The sequence below is a fragment of the Pediculus humanus genome, genomic scaffold (assembly GCF_000006295.1).
Source record: "Pediculus humanus corporis 1103172108296 genomic scaffold, whole genome shotgun sequence".
Taxonomy (NCBI): domain Eukaryota; kingdom Metazoa; phylum Arthropoda; class Insecta; order Psocodea; family Pediculidae; genus Pediculus; species Pediculus humanus.
The window spans coordinates 121,528-145,945 of record NW_002987865.1 but is presented as its reverse complement, the minus strand read 5'-3'; the positions used below and the strand labels follow the sequence as shown (position 1 = coordinate 145,945).

Sequence of the window (24,418 nt, the reverse complement as noted above, 5' to 3'; positions counted from 1 at the left end):
CCCCCGACGGAACGACGTGGGGCTCCGAGATCATCGCGATCTCCACGCCCCACGTCCCTATCAAGTTAAGCAAGAGATCCTGTGCCCGTTTGTACCTGTTCGGATTTATTTGGAGAAACCTCCTCATGCTCACGGAGAACTACCGGCGGAGCCGTTCGTTCGCGGCTGACACGCGGAGGCTGCCCCCCTAACGTTTCCCCCCGTGTTCCTGGTATCGGATCCCCACCGAATGGGCCTACCCCTGACGGCCGGCGCCCCGCACGAAGACCCACCGAGCCGGTGTTGAGCCGGCCGGCCCACCTCCAAACAGGGAGCGCAGCGGATTTTGTTTGCGCATTCGCGCGCCCGGTGCCCCTCTTCACCGCACCTGAAGCAGCGGTCCAGCGTTGTTCCTCCCCTTTCCCTGACATTGGGACAACGCGAGCCTACATGATCCGGATGTAGGCACCTGGCGCAGATGGTCCTGCGTTTCGGCAGCAGGAACACCCTCACACGCACCCACCCGACGACAACCGCGCCCTCTTTCAAGAGCACGGACGCGACGGCCGCCGGGACGGAAGCGTACGCGGACGAGTAGCGATGTGGGCCTCCGCCGGACGGGAAGCGCACAGAGATGTCTGATGACGAGCACCCCCCTATCCTAGCTAATTCTGACGCGACCATCGACGGCGTCGCCGACTAGCAAAGACCTTCCACGCGCAGGTCGACTCGCCTCTCGGGACACGTGGCCGTGACCCCCATCGGCTCTGCAACGCTTTGGATCCTTGCGGCCAGTTCTGCCGCCTTGGCCGTCCTGTTTTCCCCCCGTATTTGTAATACCCGCCCTCCTGCTGCCGACGAGCGAATTCTAAGGGAGCTTATTCCTATTTCGGCGATATTTATATTTATAATATATATTTCCCGATAAATTTATATTAAAAAGTTTTTTGGGTCTAGAGGAGAAGTGTAGAGCTGAAACGCATACATAACATTCCAGTTTATATCTTAAGTTATCATTTAAAAAAAAGAGGATTAATGAGGAACTGAAATGAAATATTCGGGGGAGAGTGGGGAGGAGGAGGAGGAGGCGGAAGAGGAAGAGGAAAAAAAAAAATAAACAAATAAAAATTTTTTATTAAACTATTCAATTGTGTCAATTAAACAATTTGATTAAAACTTTCCAAAGTTGTTTTTCGATCATGTTCACGACCAACTTAATTTTCATAATCCCCCCCCACCCAACCCTTTCCAAACTCACCCCTCCCCCCACCCGACAGGTTACATAATAATAATAACTTTTAACTAAGTTCCTTACCGCGAAACAAAAAATTTTTTTTTACAAAATTTCCTCAATAATTACTTTTGATTTTCCCCTTCCCTCCCTTTCTCCCTCCCTTAGAACCTTGTCTTCCGCCCCCCCTTGTGCTCCCTTAAAATTAAAAGAACTAAATAAAAATTTTTTTTTTTTTTGTTTTTTTAAACTTTTCATAACCATTAAAGAAAAATCATAACTACAATTCTTTCTACTTTTTTAAACGAGAGAAAAAAAATACAATTAAAATAATAATAATAATAATATTAATTAGAGCAACTCTTTTGATGACGAAAAAACAAGTAATGATAATAATAATAATATAATTATTATCATTCGAGGTGGTCGTTGAATTGCCCTAAAATTAATTCTTATATTTATATATATATGTATATATATATATATAAATAAATTACTTATGTAACATAAACTTTTTTTTTCTTTATAGTCTTTTCATTTGCTTTTAGCAAACCAAAAAAAAAAAAAAAAAAAAAAAAAAAAAAAAAAAGACAAAAAAAAGATGGCGTTTTCCTTTTTTTTAACAAAAAAAAAAATTTAAATAATTCGTTTCTTCATTTTATTCATTATTTATTTATTTATTTATTTCCATTTGTCGACGACTGCTTCACCAACTGAAAATAAAATAATAATAATAAGAATTAATAATGACGTAAATAAAAATGCGTAACATTATAAATGTACACGTTTTGCACGTTTGTTACGTAAATAATAATAATAACAATAACAATAATAATAATAATAATAATGAAATTATTTAAATCAAATGCGAGGAAATTTGTGTTTCTTAAACCGGCAATTTGCGAAACGCACATGTATTCAAAATACATATTTTTTTTTTTTAAATACGTCGTCGTTATCATTCCCTTATCAGGTAAGATACAAACGAACGCATTTTTTAAAAATATAATTAGGCATTTGATTTAAATATTTTTCCAATTATTTCGTTACTCACCGCATTCATTATCATCATCATCATCATCATCCGAACGTAATGTTTCAAAATAAAAGAAAAACGTATATATATATATATAGTACATAAAAATATTTTGTTTTTCTTTTTTTCATTTAAAATAACAAACGAAAATCTCTTACCTGACACAAAAACAACAACAACAATAACAAAAACAACATCAAAATGTCGATTTTGTTTCGTGTAAATAGAAAAAGAAAAAAAATTACATAAAAAATAAAGGAAAAACCTTTTTTATTCCAATCTTGTTTCAATCATCTTCATCTTCTTCTTCTTCTTCTTTATCTTCTTCGCATTCCGTCGATGACTTTTATTATTTTATTAAACACTATTATTATTATTATTAGTAACAAAAAAATTCCGAAAAATTAATTGATAAGTTAATGATTAAAAAAAAAATAAATAAAAGGTTTTTCAAACAATTATTTTATTATTATTATTATTATTAGTTTCAATCGTCTTATATATTGATTATATTCATTTTTAAATTTAACATTAGTCGGAGGAAAAAACAAAACAAAAAAAAAAAAAATTTTTTTTATTTTATTTTTAATCAATCAATCAGAAAAAAAAAAAAAAACAGGAAGTTCTTGTCTATTTCAAACGGGAAGTGAATGTTCACGTGTATATATATATACATACGTATGCAATTAATATATATATATATATATACATAAGTAAAAACGCACGCGCTCGCACTCGTTTTCTCACAAAATATATAAGTCTTACAATAAATTCATTTAATTACAAATAATAATAATAATAAAAAGTACGCACGCGTGCACTCTGTTACAATCACACAAAACACACCTCTTCCTCCCCCATTTGTTGTTATTCTTATTATTATTAGTAAATATAGTAATAGTAGTAGTAGTAGTAGTAGCAGTATTATTATTATTATTAACAAACAAAAAAAATAAAATAAAATAAATTAAAATAAAACAAAAAAAATTAAATTAATGAAAGAAAAACGGAAGAAAAATTTCAAAGATTTTAAAAAATGGCGACGATGCAATGATGCGACAGCAGCAACTGCAGCATCATCATCATCAATCAGCAGCAGAAGCAAAAAAAAAACAACAAAAATCCCCCCCTCCAAAAAAAAAAAAAAAAATGTCTTCGTTTCGTTCTTGTTTCCTTTTCTTTTAAAAATTATTAATTATTTTATTATTATTATTATCATAACAACAACTGTTAGTATTTTTTCCCTTTTTTTCTTTTTTTTTTTTTTTTTTCGTTTTCTGGAAAAACCAATTCCAAAGACATTCTGTCTGGCACGGGTTTCATCATCTTACGAACATGATATCATCCTCTTAATTTTTCTAGAAATTTTTTACTTTCGCTGAAAAATTCAAGTTTTTTTCTTTTAGGTTAAAAAACAAACAAAAAACAAACAAAACAAAATTAAAATAAAATAAAAATAAAATAAAAAATAAAATAAAATAAATCAATAGTGATATAATAATAATGATAATCACGTGTGTCAAACACTCCTGTTAATGTTTTGTTATTTAAAAAAAAAAAAAAATTGACTTGAATTCCCTACAATAATAATAATAATAATATTTTAGTACAAATCCCAAAATTTCTATTAAAAAAAAATTTTCATTGATTTTCTACTTCCCCTCCTTCCCTCCTCCTCCCTCTCCCTCCCCTTTTTTTAAATAAATGTAAATAATAATAAAAAAATATTGCACGTGATTTTATTCAAATTTAACCGACAACAAACAAACAAACACAATTTTTTCAATTATTCCAGGCAATTTTTTTTTTTTTTTTTTTTTTATTGTTAAAGTTATTAAAAAAAAATTACATAAATTATTATTATTATTATGATTATTATTATGCATTACCCACCCGAGCGTTTGTTTATGTGTGTTTGTACACGTGTACGAATAAATAATTAAATGCAAGTAATATTATTATTATTATTATACAAAATGCAAAGGAAGGAAAATAGAATCGTTCGGAAAAAGGAAAGCAAGGAATAAAAACCTTTCACACGCGCGTCATACCTGACTCGCGACTAGCGACATCTTTAGTTTAAAATCAAAAGCAATCGCCAAATATCATTCATAAAAAAATTCATTCATTCATTCATTCATGTAAACTTAAGAAGGAAATTTAAAAAAGATATAAAAAGCTCATGCTCATAATGGCGGTTCTCAAAGGATAATTAATTGTAAAAACCCCCAACTCCCACCCCCATCCAACCCATCACCGCTGCCGCCACCATACAGAAGAAATGGAAAAAAATAAGAAAACATTTTACAACCCCTAAAAATCCCGCCGCCCTCTAAACCCAAAAGCAAAAACAAAACAAAAAAAAAAGCAAAATTCAAAGGAACCCCCCCCCACCCAAATGCGTTTCCTACTCTAACGTGTCAAACATTTCTGAATCCCAAATTGAAAAAAAAAAATTTTATCCTCAGGCGTGCGGGGGGAAGTAGAGGGGGGTCGGGGGCGAAGGCAAGAACACAAAGGAAAAAAAGGAAATCAAAAATTTAAACGCAAAGGAAAAGCGGCCATCATCGGTTTCAAAAGATTTTCTTACATTTTCTTTTTCATTTTTCATTTTTTTTTTTTTTAAACACACTGAAAAAACGAAAACAAAAAAAAAAAAAAAAAAAAAAAAAAAAAAAAAAACAAAATTATTGTCAAAGGCACTTTTTTTTTTCCTTTTTTCCTTTTTTCCTTTTTAACCCCCAAAACGAAATGACAAAAACAAAAAAAAAAAAAAAAAATTATTTAATATTAATAAGCCTTCACATCTTTTATTATCACGTTTTAGACGATCGTAAAAAAAAACTTTTTTTTTTTTTTTTTTCTATTATCTATTATCAATAATTTTTTTTTTCTTAATAATAATAATAATATTTACATATGCTCGAGAACACGCACGCTCACACACACACACTCTCTCTCTCTCTCTTCACCTCCGCAATTACGCGGCGTGCGTGAAAGGAGCCAAAAAAAAAAATTAACCCGAAACGCATAAACATTTTCCAATAAATAAAAAATATACACGCGCATACATATGTATAAATAATATTAATAATAATAATAATAAAGAAAATTTCATTTCATTAACTCATTTTTTCAATTTTCCGTTACCGGAAGTATAACCGGAAGTAAAACCGGAAGTAAAACAGTTGACGGTCAAAGGAAAAAAAATTTCCTTTCTTAAATATTTATATATTTTTTATCGTTTATAGCAAATACGATGTGAAGACTTTTTGAATTTTTTTTTTTTTGTTTGTTTCATCACGTGCCGTTTTGTATCAACAATAAAAATAATAATGATAATAATAATAATAATAATAAAGACAATAAAAACTAAAATCTCCAAAAAAAAATAAAAAACCAAAAAAAATTTTCCCTACCGTGACAAAATACATTAAAAAAAAAAATGTTTCGCTTCCACAACAATTACGGTGCTCCTTTGATGATGACAATGATCATCATCATCATCATCATCATCATCATCATTATCATCATCTTATAAATAATACTCTCGTGTTCGTTAAAAGCGATTTACAAAACAAAAATAATAATAATGATAATACAAAAAAAATAAAAAAAACAAACAAAAAAAAAAATTGAAAAAAATTTTCCAAAACGGCGTTAGTTGATTCGGCGCTTCGTGACGTCATACAACTCTCCGGAAGCACCTTTCATCATTATTATTATTACTTAAAAAAAAAAATTTCTTCGTCTCAATTGAAATTTTTTTTTTTTGCTTTTCCCTCCAATTTTTCCTTTTTTTTTTTTTTAAAATTTTATAAAGTTCTCACTCGTCAGTTGGAGAAAAATTATTTTTCACAAATAAAAAAAAAAAACACAACAGCAACAAAAACAGCAACAACGTCACACACACTACAATCACCATCATTAAAATAAAATGATGATGATCAAGAAGAAGAAGCAGAAGAAAAAAGAAAACAAAAAAAAAAGGACCGACATATCGAACACAAAAAAATGAAAAAAAAAATTATTTTTTTTTTTTTTAAAATTAAGTACACGAAAACAACATGTCGGACCCCTTTCGCATAATAATAATTATTATTATCATTTCTTTTTTCTTCTGCTTCATATATATGTATATATAATAAGAGTCGCAATAATGTTTTTATCGAATGTTTGTTTGTTTGTTTGTTGTTTCACTTGTTCCTTTCACATGTTTGTATGCGTGCGTTTGTGTGTGTGTGTTTGCGTTTGTGTTTGTTTTTGTTTTTATCTTAAAAAAATTCTCTAACACGAGACACAACATAAATAATGTTTTTTTTTTTTCAATAAGCAATTTTTGTGTTACGATTTGAAACTGAATCTTTTTTTTTTTTTTTTTTCTTCCCTACTATTTGTATAAATATAAAAATTTTCTTTTCTACGACGATTAAAATTAAGATTTCACGACGAGAACCTTAATTATTATTATTATTATTATTATTATTATCATTATCATTATTATTATTAATATATATATATTTATATATTCTATATCACGATTAATATTATAAATCCTAAGCAATTAATTTAATTTAATTTAATTTCCAATTTTTTTTTTCTTTTTTAATTTTTTGTTTTTTTTTTTTTGTGTTTTATTATTATTATTTTTTTGGTTTCTTAAAATTAAAATTCATTCAATTTCGCCATTTTGATTTGGTTTTAATTTTCCTCCCCTTTTTTTTTTTTTTCACGTGTATGCATATATGAATAAGTATGTGTGTTTGTATTTGTTTTTGTTTTTGTGTGTGTGTGTGTGTGTTTTTTTTTTTTAATAAATTCTGCTATGGTTTTATATGGGTCCGTGCCATATAAGGAGCGCAAAAACAACCCACATTAGCAGAACTCCGTGAATCCCTGACAAATATCCCTTACCGTCTGTGTATTTCCGGGCTACGAATTTAAGAGTTTCATCCAGTAGCACGACGGGTATTGAAAATTTCATAACTGTTATCCATTCGTCGAAATCTAACGGGGTGACTTGGAACACAGTCTGAAAGAAAGAAAGAAAATAAAATTAAACAAAAATTAAACCTAAAAATTCTCATCGATAATTTTTAAACAAAAAAGTGAAAAATCCTTCAACTCACCGATAAAAATTCAACATGAAGAATAACAAAGTGAAGAGAGAAAGACAAGGCCATTGAAGCCAACAACCAAACGTTGCACCATGGCGGCATTGTAAGAAGAGATTGATTTTCAGACAAGCTGTTCATTGCGTTCAACATTTCAATTGTTACCAATACGGATAAGGCCATCGTCATTGGGTGAGGATCGTTAAATATCCTGCAATCGACACCTTTGAATTCCGGAGCACCCGCAGCGCAAGACAAATGATGAGTCTTTTATGTAAAGTAAAAAGAAAAAAAACAAAAATTAATGATGTATATGAATGAATGACGGATGACAGTCATGAAATACAAAAAATTAAAATTAAAAATCTAAATTTGATTATACCAATTGCCAGTAAGTGATTTGAGGTCCATCCGGTGAATACAAAAACCACCAAGCAGCAGCTCCGACGGTGGCGGCTCCTACGTAACCACCAACGGCCAAATAACGGAAAAACAACCAACCGGAAATCAAAGATTCATCAGATTTTCTCGGTGGTTTCTCCATGATGTCCAAGTCGGGAGGATTGAAACCCAAAGCCGTAGCTGGCAAACCGTCAGTGACCAAGTTGACCCATAACAATTGCACTGGAATAAGAGCTTCTGGCAAACCGAGAGCGGCTGTCAAAAAAATACTAAAATCCAAAAATTTTTTTAATTAATTTTTTTTATAGTTCTAAAAAAAAATTTTCTTATTTTTTTTTTTTTTTTTTTTTTTTTTTTTATGTGCGAGAAAATGGGAAAATTTTTCATGTTAAATTTTCCTTCGTACCTGACGACTTCACCCACATTGGAAGAAATAAGATAACGGATAAATTGTTTCATATTATTGTAAATAGCACGACCTTCTTCTACGGCAGACACAATACTTGAGAAGTTATCATCAGCTAAAACCATAGCGGATGCAGATTTGGCGACAGCAGTTCCGGAACCCATGGCAATACCGATTTCGGCTTTTTTCAAAGCTGGAGCATCATTTACACCGTCTCCCGTCTATTATCATAAAATTTTTTTTTTACTCGAAACCCTTTCGATTCGATAATATTGACCGTTTTAAAATTCTTAAACTCACCATAGCAGAAATTTCATTCATACTTTGCAAGAACTCAACAATCTTAGATTTGTGTGCGGGTTCGACCCTAGAAAACAACCTAGCTCTAGCGCAAGCAGCCTTTTGCTCGTAAACAGGTAAGTCGTCGAATTCTCTTCCAGAATAAGATTTTCCGGTGGTGTCTTCATCTTCGCCGAAAACTCCAATTCGTCTGCAAATGGCTTCGGCAGTACCTTTGTTGTCACCAGTAATTACAATAACACGGATACCGGCAGCTCGGCATCTGTAAACAAATTCAATTAATTAAATTTGAAAAGTTTTAATTTGAAATTTTACTCCGTGCACTTTTTTTTTTTTTTATTTGCGTGTACCTTGAAATGGCGTCAGCGACTTCTTTACGAGGAGGATCCAACATACCGACTACACCAACAAAAGTAAGATTGACTTCGTATTCGTGGAATTTGGTTGAGTCGCCAAGGTCCATTTCTTCGGCTTTAATGGGATTATCAGCTGTGGCTAAAGCAAGGCAACGAAGTGTATCACGACCGGTACCGTATTGTCTAGTAAGTTCCAAAATTCTATTTTTGAGGGTTGATGTGAGAGGAACTTTTTGAGTTCCGACTCTGGCATGAGTACATCTCTCGAGTACACCTTCAGGAGCACCCTTAACAAATAATTTAGGACCTAAAATAAAAAAAAAATTAATTTTGCGTACAAAAAAAATGATGTGCTTCGATTTGTAAAAAAAAAAAAAAAAAAAAAATTTCAATTAAATTACCTGGAGCTAATTTGTTGGGTTTTAAAGGTACGCAATAAGAAGACATTGATTTACGATCTCTAGAAAATTCCAAGGTGAATTCCTTCTTCCATTTTGTTTCGATTTCTTGTCTGACAACGATAGCACCGGATCGTCTGTCCAATCCACTCTTGTTAACTTGGAAGGGATTCATTTTTTCAGCCAATACAATCAAAGCCGTTTCGGTAGCTTCTCCGACCTTTAGTAGCAATACACAAACAAAAAACCACGTGATCACGTTAGAACTTTTATTTAGGCAAAAAAAAAAAAATTATTTGTCTTACTGTGAGTAAATAATAACCTTTTCGAAAGCTTGTTTGAATTCGTTGAAATCAATGGCGGAGTCATTGCACATAACGCAAACGGTACCAAGTTCTTGCAAGACATCGTAATCGGAAGCTTTTATTTTTTGTCCTTTCAAAAATACGTCACCGATGGGTTCGTAAGTGGATCCAGTGATGTCAAATTCTAAAAATGATGAATCATTTCCGTCAACTTTGTCGAAAACGAACATTCTGCTGACCGACATTTGATTCGTGGTAAGGGTTCCAGTTTTGTCTGAGCAAATAACCGATGTGCAACCTAACGTTTCTACGGATGGAAGAGATCTGACGATGGCATTTTTCTTGGCCATACGACGGGTACCCAAAGCCAAACAAGTTGTAATTACGGCAGGTAAACCTTCTGGAATGGCAGCAACAGCGAGGGCGACAGCAATTTTGAAATAGTAAACAGCACCCTTTCGAAAAAGAAATTATTATTATTATTATTTTAACTACTGCAGCGTTGCAGAATTACTATTACGAAAAAAAAAAAAAGGAAAAAAGAAATTTTCATTTTATACCTTTAACCAAGATCCACCGTGTGCGGGATCGTTGAAATGACCAATGTTAATTGCCCAAACAGCGATACAAATGACCGAAATAACTTTGGAAAGTTGTTCACCGAATTCGTCCAATTTTTGTTGGAGAGGTGTTTTGATTTCTTCGGTTTCTGACATTTCTGTCCTGATTTTACCGATAGCGGTGTTGAGACCGGTGCCGATAACAACTCCTCTCGCTTTACCAGCGGCAACATTCGTACCAGAGAACAAAATATTTTTCTTATCCTAAAAAATTTGAATTTTTTTTTCAAAAATTAAATAATCGAAGAAACTAAAAAACAAATGAGCCTCCCCGTTCCTCATTCGAAGAGGAAAAGGCGAACAATATATGATAAAAATTTCGAACCTGATTCACAGCCCTGGGGTCGGGTACGGGATCCGTGTGTTTAATTACGGATACAGATTCTCCAGTCAATATAGACTGATCGATCCTGAGAGTAGTTGAATAAATTTTAACAAGCCTAATATCAGCGGGAATTTTGTCACCGACGGAAACTTCAACAATGTCTCCGGGGACGATTTCCTTGGCACGGACTTTTTGTACACCGGCTTTATCGGACCGGATAACTTTACCCATTTCGGGTTCGTATTCTTTCAAAGCCTCAATAGCAGATTCGGCATTTCTTTCCTGGAGAAAAAAGAGAAAAATAACAATAATAATGATAAACAACAATTTACACAACAAGTTCGAGTTCTGAGTATGTAAATCATAAACTCACCTGCCAAACACCGACCACTGCATTTGCAATAAGAATGAGCAAAATAACAAAAGGTTCGACGAAAGCTGTGATTTGATCATCGTGTTCTTCAAATAAAGCAAGAACCTGAACAAGACAATAAAAAAAAACAAAATAAATAATAATAATAATAATAATTTATTCATTTTTCACACATTTTTTAAAAACGTATCAATAGTACTAAGTCAACTCATGTTTTTTTAGTGATAAGATTCAAAAAAAAAAAAAAAAGATTTATCAGAACCGACATAAAGACGCAATTAATTTTTTTTTCTTTCTTTCTTTTACAGCCAAATAATCATTTATTATTTTTAATCGTAAAATGCAAAACGAAAAAAATCGTCAAATGGCGGCGGCGATACCGCAAAAACAAAAAAATTTTCTTTTGGTTTTCATTCGATAAATTTTCTCGTAAACGCAAACGCAAACGCAAAAAAAAAAAAACAATTTTTTCGTTTTAATAGCTCGTCGTAATAATTACTTCAAAAACAAAACAACAACAACAACAAAACAATTTATACGATTGTTGATATCGATGTTGGTATTGTTGTTGTTGTTGTTGTTGGCCTGCCTATCAACACCTGCCTTAATCCCTAATAATTATTTTTCGCAAGAGTTTAAAAAAAAAAATACGAAAAGTGCGTACACGTACAACACTAATTCGATTACGACGACAACAAAAACAACAATCGATCATTTTCATTTGTTTGTTTGTTTTACATCCCAAAAAAAAAAAAAAAAAAAAAAAAATTTTGAAGAAACTGGAAACAAACAGGTGAAAATAATAATAATGACTACATGACTAATGAAATTTAATTTAATTTAATTAATGAACCCCACACATCATCGGTGAATTGTCGAAATAATTAAAATAGTTTTTTTTTTATATATATATTGATCGACCGATAAAGTCAAAACCGGACAGGTTACATACAAGTATTATGATAATAATAATAATATTAATAATATATTCGTTGTATCATTTCGTAATGATTGTTAACAACATTTTTCGTTCACGTACGGAAACAACACGACAAATATTATTTACAAAAAAAGTAAAATCGAAGGCTTTTTACGTATGTTTTCGCATAATAATTATTTTAATTATGAATATTAATACGTCGACGACGTATGAAAACATGACGTAAAAGAAAACGAAAAAAAAAAAAAGGAAAAAAAATTTTTTGATAATGATAATATAATGAAATCCGTTTCATTTTCTTTCTTTCGATTTCGACAGTTTCTTTTTGCCAGCTCATTTCCTCCCTCCTCCTCTTCCTCCCCCACCCCCAAAAAAACCAAGGATTTACTTTTACACAATGCGTATACGCGTAGGTGGTGTGTGAGCGCGTGTTCAAAAGTGATTTATTACGAAAAAGAAGAGTAAGGTGAATTAACAGCAACCGAGAATATGATTTTACGAGAAGAGAAGAGAGAAAAAAAAATTTAAAAAAAAAACAAAATGGCAGAAGTAAGAAAGATTTGGCAGATAGGCAATTGGGTTAAATATTTAAAAATTTTGCCATGACCGAACCGACTGCAAACTTATTTTTTTTTTTATTTATTTATTTTATTTTAAAAAGAATTTCTCGTGTTCGTTTGAACAGCTGAAACTAAACCTGTTACGGATGAATTGATCGATTCGATGGATCGATCGATCGATCGTATCGATCGTATCGATAAATACGTCATCATCCTTCATATTACGATGATTTTAATACAATAACGCTTTTCAACTACTCATTAATATTCTCTCTCTCTACTAAACAATCAACTGTAACATTTTTCCATCTATTACTTAATTAATAATAATAATAATAATGATAATAATTTTCATTATGAGAAAATATGCAACGAATTCAAATGGAGTATTATTAGTCTATGGATTATTTATTATTTAATAAACCGACTTAATTTTTTTTCAAATCCTAATAACGTCACTGTAACATTGATAAACGTCACGAGATAAATAGGAAGTATATAATCCGAAACGAAAATATATATTCAAAACCGATTTCAAGTTGTAAAATTGAAAAAAAAAAAAAAAAAAAAAATGTTTTTCCAACATGTTGCTTCGCATGTGTACTTACGCATGTATGTATAAATTTATGGGTAAAATATCGGAAAGGAGGAGGGGGGGAGAAAGAAACTAACGCTACGTTCGAATTTAATTAAAAATCGCGAAAACCTGGAATTTCCCGCGCACATGCTCGCGAAGGGCCTAAAATCTAAAAAACCACGTTAATTACATACAATGAATATTTATTTATTTCTTCTCGCTTTAACTTTTTTCTTTTTTTTTTTTAGGGTTCGGATAGAATTTAACCACAAGTACTCATTCATCCATCACCGCACTCGCACACGCACACACACCACCGGGATTCAAATCCCACTTGAAGCATCCATCCAAAGACGGATCGAAAGATTTTTTTACTCGAATTCGAAAGAACGAATAAAGACAATGCGTCGGAATTATTATGACGTGATAATACTTACAAAAGATATGATAGCAGCGAGTAATAAAATTTTGACTAAAAGATCGTCGAATTGCTCGATGACGAGTTGCCATATTGATTTTCCTGAAACGTGAAGAAAAAATTCATTTTTAATTTTTGAACACGTCTTCGCACGAATTTGCAAAATTTTCTTTTAAATAAATAAATGAAAAAACAAAAGAGTGTGAGAAAGAGAGAAAAAAAGAAAATTTAACATAAAAAACTCACCTTCTTCGGCTGGCAATTCTGAAACAAACAAAAAAAGAAACGAAATGAATAAATAAATAAATAAAATGTTTTTAGAAATTTATTTTTTTTTGTTTTTTTTATTTCGAATTAAAAAAATTTTCAATCGAGTTTTTTGTTTAGATTTGTACTCCCCCCCCCAAAAAAAAAAAAAACCAAACTATAATTTATTGATTTTAGCAAATGTAAAAAAAAAAAAAAAAACAAAAAAAAATTTTATTTTGCCAAGATTGATTTCTAACATTTACAACAAACGATTTCGTTGTTGTATAATTGTACAACAGCGAAATTAATTGTCATTTTTTCTCCTCCACAGCTTTTTTTTTTCTCATCATTTTCATATTATATATTTATTTTTATTGGTCAACAAATCAATCAAAAATGGAAAAAAAATTAAAAAAACTTTTTAAATATTTTTTCAACGTATTTTTTTCACGTCACGCATTTCGTTCGACTCTTTTTGTTTTCGTTGTTTCGAACGTGAAATTTTTCCTACAAAATCATAATCGGTAAATGAAAAATAATAAAAGAGATAAAGAGAGCGAGAGCGAGAGAGACAGACAGACAGAGTCTTCATAAAAAAAAACTTTTAATCTTTTTTATAATAGCTAAAAACTCGTAAAAATATTTTTCATTAGGAATACATATACAAACAAAGCTTTTAATTTTTTTTTTTTTCTTTTAATCGAAAAAAAAAAATTTTCACCGCAAAAAACCATCAACAACACCATCATCATCATCATCATCATCATCATCTTCTTCCCCGTCGTCATCTACGTCATCATCATCATCATCATCATCATCCTCTTCGCATTCACCATCGTCATAATCAGTGATTCATAATTAAAAGCTCGCTCATATTATTAAAACAAGGCTAATTATAATTATTATTATTATTTTATTTTATTTTTATTTTACGCCCGGCCGTTTTGAGACAAAAAAAAAAAAACATTAAGGGGAACCGTTCGAAACGAAATCATTTTTGTGACGTAAATAAAAGTTATGGGGAATTTCAACTTGATATCAATTTAAAAAAAAAAAAAAAAAAAAAAAAAAAAAAAAGTCATCGTGTGTGTAACCGGAGTTCAAGGAAAAGGTTTTTGCAAAATAAAATTTTGAAAGCTCGAGGATAAAAAAGAGAAAACATATTTTTCCCATTTGGTTTTACCCGAGAATAAAACCCCCTCCCTACAATTAAGGTCACGCACGCACGCACACACGCACGCACGCACGAACGCCCCCCCCCTCTTCGCATAAGAAAAAAAAAAAAAAAACCGTTCGCATCGTCAAGGGTAAAAATTTAATTTTTTTTTTTTTTCGAACGCCAAATAAACTCCCCCCCCCCCCGGCCTTCCCGTTTTGCTCCCTTTTTTTAATTTTTTTTTTTTTTTTCTTTCCGCCCGTGAAAAATTTCAACGCTAAAATTTTTTGCGATACACAAGTCAGTCAGTCTCTTTTGAAGTTCTAACCCGATTATACATTGCCAAAAAAAAAAAAAAAAAAAAAAAAATTTGACCAAAACAACTGGTTCGCATTTATTTAAATAAAAATACCTCGATAACATCTTCTCTCTCTCTCTCTCTCTCTCTCTCTTTTTAATCTTTAAGCTTAATAAAAAAGAAAAATAATGATAATAATAAATAATTAACTTTAAACGTCTCGAACGCCTCCTTCTTCTCCCCGTCCTCCCCTTTCATCGAAACCTTTTACTCCCCAAAAAAAAAAAAAAATTTTCATTTCACCTGACACTGAAACCTGTGTCAAAACCTTGTCCAATTTAATTTTCGAGCCAATTTCGATTTCGTCGAAACACAAAAACAAAAAAAAATAGTAATAATAATATTAAACTTTTGACTCGGACAAGAGAGATATTTTTATCCGCCATTTTGTTTTTTTTTTTTTTTTTTTATAAATGGACGAACAAATTCCTTTTTCCTTCATTTTTATTTTTAAAAAAAAAAAAAATTAAATTTGTTACAAAAATTGACTGACTGACTTTTCCCTTCACCTAAAAATATTTTCTAAAAAAAGTAACGTGAAAAAAAAAATGGCGGGAATATTTATTATAAGGCTTGTTAAGTGACTTAAATTTAAATTTAATAACAAATAAAAATTCGACGTTAGCAAATATTATTATTATTATTGTTCTCTTGCTTGACGACACACACATTTTTTCCTATTCGCATTATTCGAGGAGAATAAAGTTTACAAAAATATTAATAATAATAATAATAATAACAACAACAGAAGAAAACACGTGAGGATCGCGCACGACCAAGGTAGGCGTATATATCATTCATTCACTCCATTTCACTAATTTTACAATTTTCCGCAAGTTTCATGTTTATTTTATGATACGATAAAAAAAAAAAAAAAAAAAACGATTCCGGCCTTGTCTGCTCTTTTCTTTTATTATTATTATTATTTTCGGGAAATTTCTAATCGAAGGGGAACCAATTAAAAAATTAGTAATTTTTCTTCGGGGGGGCCCTTCCTTAAAAAATAAAAAAAAACATCGCCTATATCAGACATACCAACGACGAAAACAAAAAAAAAAAAAAGGGAAGGGGGGAAGGGGAAAACGGAAACGATTTAAGGTTTAAGGTACGAATTTGCTGAATCGAACGTTTTTTTTTTTTTTTTTTTTTTAAATACAAAGCCTCGACGACCTCAACAAATTCTTTTGTGTGTATATTCTTTTGTGAAAAAAAAAAAAAAAACGTCGTCGTAAACATCATTCAATCGTCATCATCATCATCATCATCATCATCGTCGTCATCGTTATTGAAATATTGACTTACTTACCATTCAAACCATATTTTTCTTGGTTTCTTTTAACCTGATCCGGTGACAGACCCCTTTCCACGTCCGTACCAAAATAATTAAGAACTTCTGTTGCTGTTTTCGTGTGAGCGTCTTCCATGATGGCTCACTTGAGTTGTTCTCAAGTATTTGTTATCAACACCGGCTCATCAACATCCACCGGCTTCCGTATCTTCGGCAATTTCTGTAAGAAAAACCAAACAAAAAAAAAAAAATTTAATTTTTCACGTTGGCGATGATTAAGTTAACAAAAAAAATAAAAAAAATCTCGATGAAAAAGTCGAAACCTTTGGCGTTTAAAATAAAAAAAAAAAATTAAATAAATAAAAAATGATAATAATAATACCAATAATAAAACAAAATTAATGGTTTTTTTTTTTTTTTATTTTTCAGTTGCTCGAATAATAATTTTAAAAAAAACGAAAACGCAACAGTTATTTTTAAATTTTTTTTTTTTTTTTTTTTTGGTTTTTTTTTGTTTTTCCTTTTTTATTTTGACGTCAATGGGGGGGGGGGGGGGGAAAAAAAAAAAAAAAAAAAAAAAAAAAATTGATGAATGAAAACGGGGGGATTGAGAAGGTCAGATTACAGGTAAAAAAAATAAAAAAATAAATAAATACTAGGATCCCAATAATTATTTAAAAAAAAAAAAAAAAAAAAAAAAAAAAACAGGAAAACATAAAATTTAAATAAACTTGTTAATTACGTTTCATTAATTTTAATAAAACAAAATATTCCTAGTTTTTTTTTTTTAAGGACAAAAAGTGAACAATCGCCAAATTTGAAAAATTTTTAATGCTAATGAAAAGAGAGAGAGAGAGAGAGAGAGAGAGAATATCATATACATAGAGAACAGGTCGATGAAATTAGGTGAACGATAAAGAAATATGATAAAGTTCTTAGTTTTTTTTTTTTTTTTGAAATCTCTGTTGTCGTACAAAAAAAAAAAACAATATGGGAAATTTTCTTTTCTTTTTTTAAACAAGGAAAATAAGAATCATTTATTATTTTAAATCAAATTTTGTAATCAAACACTTCAACTAAATATTTGAAAAGTAAATAATAACAAATTTTCAAAGAGACAATACTAACTACTCGACTAACACCTATATCATTTAAAAAAAAAAATTTTTTCAAACAACTTTTTCAATGTAAAAATATTTGTAACATTTACAATTGTGCCATAAAAAAAAAAAAAAAAAAACAAAAATTAAAATTAAAATTCAACATTTCAAATACTTTTTTCTTTTAAAAAAATTTTTTTCCTCATTTCCAACAAATTTAGAAAAAAAAAATTTTTTTAAAGCCTAAAATATCACCTGTCACCTACCTATAGTGGCTTCGAAATACAATATAATGAGACCTGAATTCATTTAAATTTCATTAACGAAAAAAAAACCAAAAAGAAAGAAAAGCTTTTTTATCAGTTGTAAAATTACATGTTAAAACCTACACAATGACATAAAGACTTAAGAGGGGTGGGGTGGGGGGGAAAAAAACAAAAAAACAAAAATTTATATTTAAACCCAGCCACATGACAAAATTTTTTTTTTTTTTTTAAAAGTAAAAAAAGTTGAAATATTACTTTTGGTCAAACTAAATATAGAAAGAAGGACCTTAACCTTGTTAATATTGTGACCAATTCCAAGGATTTAATTAAAAACTTTAAGATAAAAAAAAAAAAAAAAGTTTATCGAAAAAATATCAAATCGAGACAAAAGCTTTCTTTTTTCCCCTCTCATATATTTTTGTTTATTCATTTTTTTTTAGATCTATCTGTGATATATTTAGGCTTCGACAAATAGAAATAACAGAAAAAAAAAATTTTTAATTTAGTTAAATGGTAAATTTAATTTTTTTCAAAAACAAAACAATAATTGTCGATTAATGAATAAAAAAAAAAAAATGAACCACGACAATACCTGCAGCAAAATAAATAATATGTCAAATTAACACAAACGATTTTCTATTCATTCGAGAAAATATAAATGAATATACAATGTTAAGTAAAAGCAGTATAGCTTTACTGTAACTTATATATGACAAATGTACACTCGTGTAAATTTCTGCAGTCTCAGAGAGGGCAGTACATGAAGATTAAAGTTCTAGGCACAATTTGGATATGTGCCAGAGCTTTTAAAAATAGCTTGACAAAAGTAAATACCATTTACTTTTTTCCATTTTTTTTTTTTTCTTCTTCTTCTTTTCAATATAATTAGAAACAATGTGACAAGTCATTACTCAATCATTATCTCACATGTCATGTTTTTTATTGAGAGTCTGACGATCAATAGAACACATAGTTCAATTCAATGTTAGAATTTACAGATACAATTTCACAAACCCAAAAAGACTGTAAAAAAATGAATGTGCTGAGTTATTTTAACAATAGAAATTACAATGAAATTCTAAAAGTTTATGGTTAGAATTTGAATAAATTTTCATCTCTTGCATTAGATGCTGTAATTATTTGAATGAGTGAATACCAGAAAATCAAGTATTATAATTCCTTTGATTGCGTTTGTAATATAGCCAAACCACTTCCGGCATAAATAATTTCATAAAATATTAATTAATTTGTGAGTGAAATAATTGAATTGTAAAAGTGCAAAATAAGAAAAATATTCATAAAGTACTTGGAAACGTCGACGAGTCAACGCCCTCTAAAAGAAGTTTCGAAGATTTTCAATATATCGTGGCAACTACGATAACTATACGGCCATAACCTCAAACTTATATTTTCGTTCGAATTCACTATTTAATTCGATAAAATGAAAATGAGCATCGTTTAGCAACATTACACGGTAAAAAATTTTTACAATTATTTATTTTCACGTTAAAACCGAAATAAACTAAAATAACTCACTTAAAAAATATATGCATGAGCACGATGCAAATCGCCAGATTTATTGTATATCCAAATATATCACTTAATATATATTATCACTTTAATAAAAAAAAATTGTTCCGCACTCTCATTGACTAACACTTATATTTATTAATAAATACTATAATTACAACGTGCAATATTTAATTAGTGCAACCTAATTTTATTTCATTATATTATTTGTTTCGTCAATAGAAAAAGTACAAAATAAAAAAAAAATAAAAAAAAAAAAAAAACCTCTTGAGCTAAAGTGTCTTATTCTTTACTATTACCCAGAATCGTGAAACCGAACACAACGCTCCACATGTTCTTATTTTAAACTACAATGAAAATGAACGTCACATAATATTATTCTCTAAAAATCTGACTGGTTTTTTAATGACAATCAAATTTCTTATAAAAAAAAATACGTCAATCGTGAATCAGAGTACAATTACCTAAAAACTACAAATAAAATATTTCATCACTAAAATTTAAACACGGTATCCCAATACGAATGGTTAGCAGGTGGAATTTTGTGATTGGCTATCTCAAACGTGAGATTTCTGAACGTACCTCGCGCGCGAATATTACATCATTTAACCTCTATATTTGCAATTCGAAAAAAAAAAAAAAAAAAGTACGGCAATAAAATTTAATTTAATGAAAAAAAATAAATAAATCAAATCAAAATGTTAGTTTTGTATTGTTTAATTATTATTATTATAATTAAATAAAAAAAATTAATTAATAATTATAAGTAATTAAAAAAATAAAAAATAAAAATGTATCGATAATAACTTACAGTCAAGTCCGAAGTGTACGTTAGCCGAAAGAGTAATGTAAAAATCGGAGCAGATAATCTCTTATCCCCGGGAACGCCGGAGTTGCCAATTTTTATGCCAAAAAGCCTAGCAGACATTTTTAGCTCAAAGAAACAAATTTCTTAATTATTTTGGCATACACGTTGTGTGAATTTATAAATGCGCATGTTAAAAGGAAAGTCAAAGGGCGGCCATAGGAATATTTTTAATAACAACAATAATATGTATAAATACATTATGTACATACAGCAAAATGACCTCGAACGTTTTTCCAAACAATCATACTAACTTCTTCGAAGAGAAGAAGAAGAAGTAACCGAAAACAAGTTAAAAAACTTTAAAATTATGGAGACAAACATAATCAAAATCAAAGGAATAAAGGTATAGACTGATACGGTATAAAAATTATCCCCAAAAGTTTAAATAATACATCTATGGTTACTTACTTCCTTTTGTGAAAGTAATTCGACATAATTAAATTAACTGCATTACAACAGAGATTTTTTTTTTTTTATCTAACGGAAATTTTTTTTTTTTTTTTTAATCTTCTATTTCAACAAGGTTGATTGACAAACTTGTATTTGTTAAAAAGAAAAGAATTTTTTTTTGTTGTTCTTTTTTTTTTTTTTATTTAAATCCCATGCGACCATTTTATTATTTGAAAAATTAATCAACTGATTAATTAAAAATTTTTTGTTACTATTTATAAACATTTAAATTTTACTGAGAGGAAGAGAGAGAGAGAGAGAGAGAGAGAGAGAGAAAACATTAAAAATTTATAAAAAAAGTTATTAAAAAGAAAGACAACAACAACACATCATCATGCCCAATCCAGGTAAAATCCAGGTGTGACAGGAACGAATCAAGACAATAATTTGTTTGTTATACGTGACCTTTTAAAGATTAATCAACATTATTGAAAACAAACGGATTAATTAAACAACATTAAAAAAAAAAAAAAGAAAAACCGTTATTTTTGCCCTTTTTAAAAAAGGGTCACGTGACCGCAAAAAAACGACATCACTTACCAGTTAACCTAATAATAATCCAATGATTGTTGTTACAAGAGTCGTCGTCGTCGACGTCGTCGAACAAAAAAAGTTTTTTAATGAAAAACTAAAAAAAAAAAAAAAAGAAAAGAAAAAAGAAAAACCGAAAATAAAAAGAAAAAAGGTAACGGACTAAATAAAAATAAATATAAAAAAAAAAAAAAATTTAGTAACGTGTTATAAATTGAAATCACAAGGTTGAAAAATTGACGCTTGCGTTATTTTCAAAAAAAAAAAAAAAATGGGAGAAAAGAGAAAATTAAAAAAAACAAAACGGGGGGGGGGGGTAAGCAAAAAAGAAGTACAAGGAATTTTAAAATTATTATTATTATTATTATTTAATTTTTTTTTTTTTGTCGGAATGACGGAATAAATTGAAATGGAAAATGGTAAAAAAAAAATTAATGTAACCCTCAAAATTTCCTTGATTGTAAGCCAAAGGAAAAAAAGGATCCCAAAATGTTTTTTTACCAACATGAGGATTTTATCATATAAAGGATTTAAATTTTTTTTTTTTTTTTTAAATCCCCAAAATGTCGGAAATAAAATAAATTAATAACAATCAGTCAAAAAAAAATATTTTACGTTTCGTGATTTTAAGCGAAAAAAAATTATTATTATTATTATTATTATTACCCAGGGATAATTTAACTCATCGCATCGTCGAAAACTAATTTTTTTTTAAGTAAAAGAAAAAAAAAGAAAAAAAAATTTTTTTTTTCCTCTTCCTCTTAATTTTATTACGGTTTCTAATTTACCGTCAAATTTTTATTTAACTCGAATTATTTTTACACATTTTTAATTTTTCTTTTTTTCTTTGTTTGTTTTTGTTTTGTTTTTAAACCGACCAAAACGTCGTGAAAATTTTTTTTATAAATCACCCGTTAAAAAAAAAAAAAAAAAAAAAAAAAAAACAAAATTTTCCGTTTCGTTTTCACGTCATCCGTTTCCGTTTTACTTTTAAAATCCCTCTTCCCCCCTCAAGTGAAAATTTTTATCTTGAACGTTTATTAAAATTTTTCCATGATTCCTTTTTGTTTATCAATCAATTTAATAAAAGATTTTCTCGGAACGTTTTCGGAAAAACGCAAAAAAAAGAAAAAAGAAAAAAAGAAGTAAAATTTAAAAAAAGAGGAGCCTTGAAATAAGAGGAGCCACTAAATATTTTTAATCTTTAGGTCCCGGGAGGGATAAAAATATAAAATTTTCATTTACAAAAAAAAAAAAAAAAACTTTGATCATTTGAATATATTTTCTTGGGTTATCTATTATTCCGTATCATCATCATTATTATCATCATCATTATTATTATTTGTCATTAAAAATAAATTACAAAAAAAAAAAAAAAAAAAAATTCTACGGTTAAATTTTATATAAATTTAAAAAAAATTTTTAAACTTTTTTTTTCGTTATACACATTTTTCGTTTTTAATTTTTTAATTATATTTCGGCTTGTATAATATCATTATTATCATTACTTTTCCCCTCCCACGTATTTTTTGCAGTTATATAAATGCAATCGTATGGTAGGGGAAGGAGAGAGGGATGGGAAGAAGGGGAGGAAGGGGAAGAAGAAAAAACAAAATTAGCCAAGGTGTTGTATAATCCTGCCAGAAATATAAAATTTTCAATGTTTTCTTTCTTTTTCCCCGACATTTTTTTTTTTTTTTTTTACTCTTCTTAACATCCCCCCCCCAATTTTATTTATTTATTTAAAAAATGAATTTATTTTATTATTAAATTGTTTAATTAATTATTTTATAAACGTTTTGTAATTAATATAATTAATTTTAAGAAAAATTTAATTTTTTTTTTTTAAATGCCAGAATTTCCAAAAAAAAAAAAAAATGTGGCAAACAAATTTTTTTAAAATTATCTACAAGTTTTTATTTGACCTTAGAGTAATAATAATAATAATAATAGTAATAATTATCGTCTAGAATCTTACAAATAGTTGAAAAATAAAAAAGAAAATGGAAAAAAAAAAGAAAGAAAAAATTGCAATTTTATTTTTAACCTGAACTGCATTTAAAAAACTTTTTTTTTTTTTTTTTTTTTAAATTTGTGTGATGGCCAAAAGTTGACTAAACTCATAAAATTTTAAATGGATAAAAATTTTTTTGTTATATTTTAAACGTTAATTACACGACAAAAAATAATTTAAATCGTGTCGTTAGACAAAAAAAAGTTTTTTTTTTTTTTTGTTTTAAAAATAAATAATTTTAATTTTTTTAAAAAAACAATTTTTTAAAATGTTAAAACGGGATTTTAATAAATATTTTAAAAAAAAAAAAAAAAAAACGATCATAATAATAATAATAGTAAAATGTATATTTTTTTTGTTAATCCTTATTACGCTACTGAAATTTCAAAAAAAAATTCAATGCGTTAATGATTGTGATATATAATAAACAGACAATAAAAATAATCGAGAAAGTTTAAAAAAGAATAGAGAAGAGAGTAATTTATAATGGTAATAATAATAACTAGTGAATGACCTTTCAACCTCACCCCGACTCCCACCCCAACCCCCACCACCACCACCACCGCCGCCTACGTAATTCTCATTTTCTGCTCTATTAAAAAAAAAAATAATTAAAACTGAAACAGAAAAAAAAAAAAAATTATATACATTTAATAAAAAAAAATTTAAAAATAGGTGACCAACACGTAATAATTAATCACCTTCTAGAATAAAATAAAAAAATTAAATAATTTAATTTGTCGAATTTTCTAGAAAAAAAATAAGAAAAATAAGAAAAAGCAGAAGAAAATTTAAAAATAAAACAAATAAAAAAAATCGTAACGTACTTTTTTCTTTTTTTTTATTACATCATCACTCGGAAAAATTAAATTATCATCATATCATTCGTTCCTAACCGGAAATGAATATAAAAAATAATAATAATGATCATTTTTATGGTGAGGGGCGGGATTACGGGGAAGAAGAAGAAGGGACAAGGGCGGAGAATGGGGGAGGGAGGGAAAAGAAGAAGAAGAAGTAATAAAGGTGAACGCGTGCGATCATTTTGTGAGATGAAAATTTTTTTTAAAAAAATATATATAAAACGCTTTTACGTCATCGTTTCATTACGTCATCAAATTTTTTTTTTTTTTATATATATATATAAATTTATTTTACTGTCGCATTAATTATATTAACCGATTCGATACGTCGACGTAAATAATAATAATAATAATAATAAATTTGTAAATTATTTTCGAAATAAATAAATAAATGAAGTTACATTG

At 29.1% G+C, this 24,418-nt stretch overlaps 1 protein-coding gene across 1 annotated transcript; it reads right to left on the bottom strand.

Moving 5' to 3' along the window:
* Nucleotides 1–7,077: 7,077 nt before the first annotated feature.
* On the bottom strand, nucleotides 7,078–16,527 carry Phum_PHUM554600 (Sarcoplasmic/endoplasmic reticulum calcium ATPase, putative; the record flags this gene model as incomplete). Its single annotated transcript, XM_002431825.1, has 14 exons — nucleotides 7,078–7,278; nucleotides 7,376–7,627; nucleotides 7,743–8,031; nucleotides 8,169–8,389; nucleotides 8,469–8,730; nucleotides 8,819–9,131; nucleotides 9,226–9,442; nucleotides 9,545–9,982; nucleotides 10,088–10,351; nucleotides 10,473–10,754; nucleotides 10,846–10,950; nucleotides 13,360–13,442; nucleotides 13,587–13,604; nucleotides 16,410–16,527. 14 exons carry the CDS (start codon nucleotides 16,525–16,527, stop codon nucleotides 7,078–7,080), a joined length of 3,063 nt encoding a protein of 1,020 aa, XP_002431870.1.
* Between the last annotated feature and the right edge of the window lie 7,891 nt (nucleotides 16,528–24,418).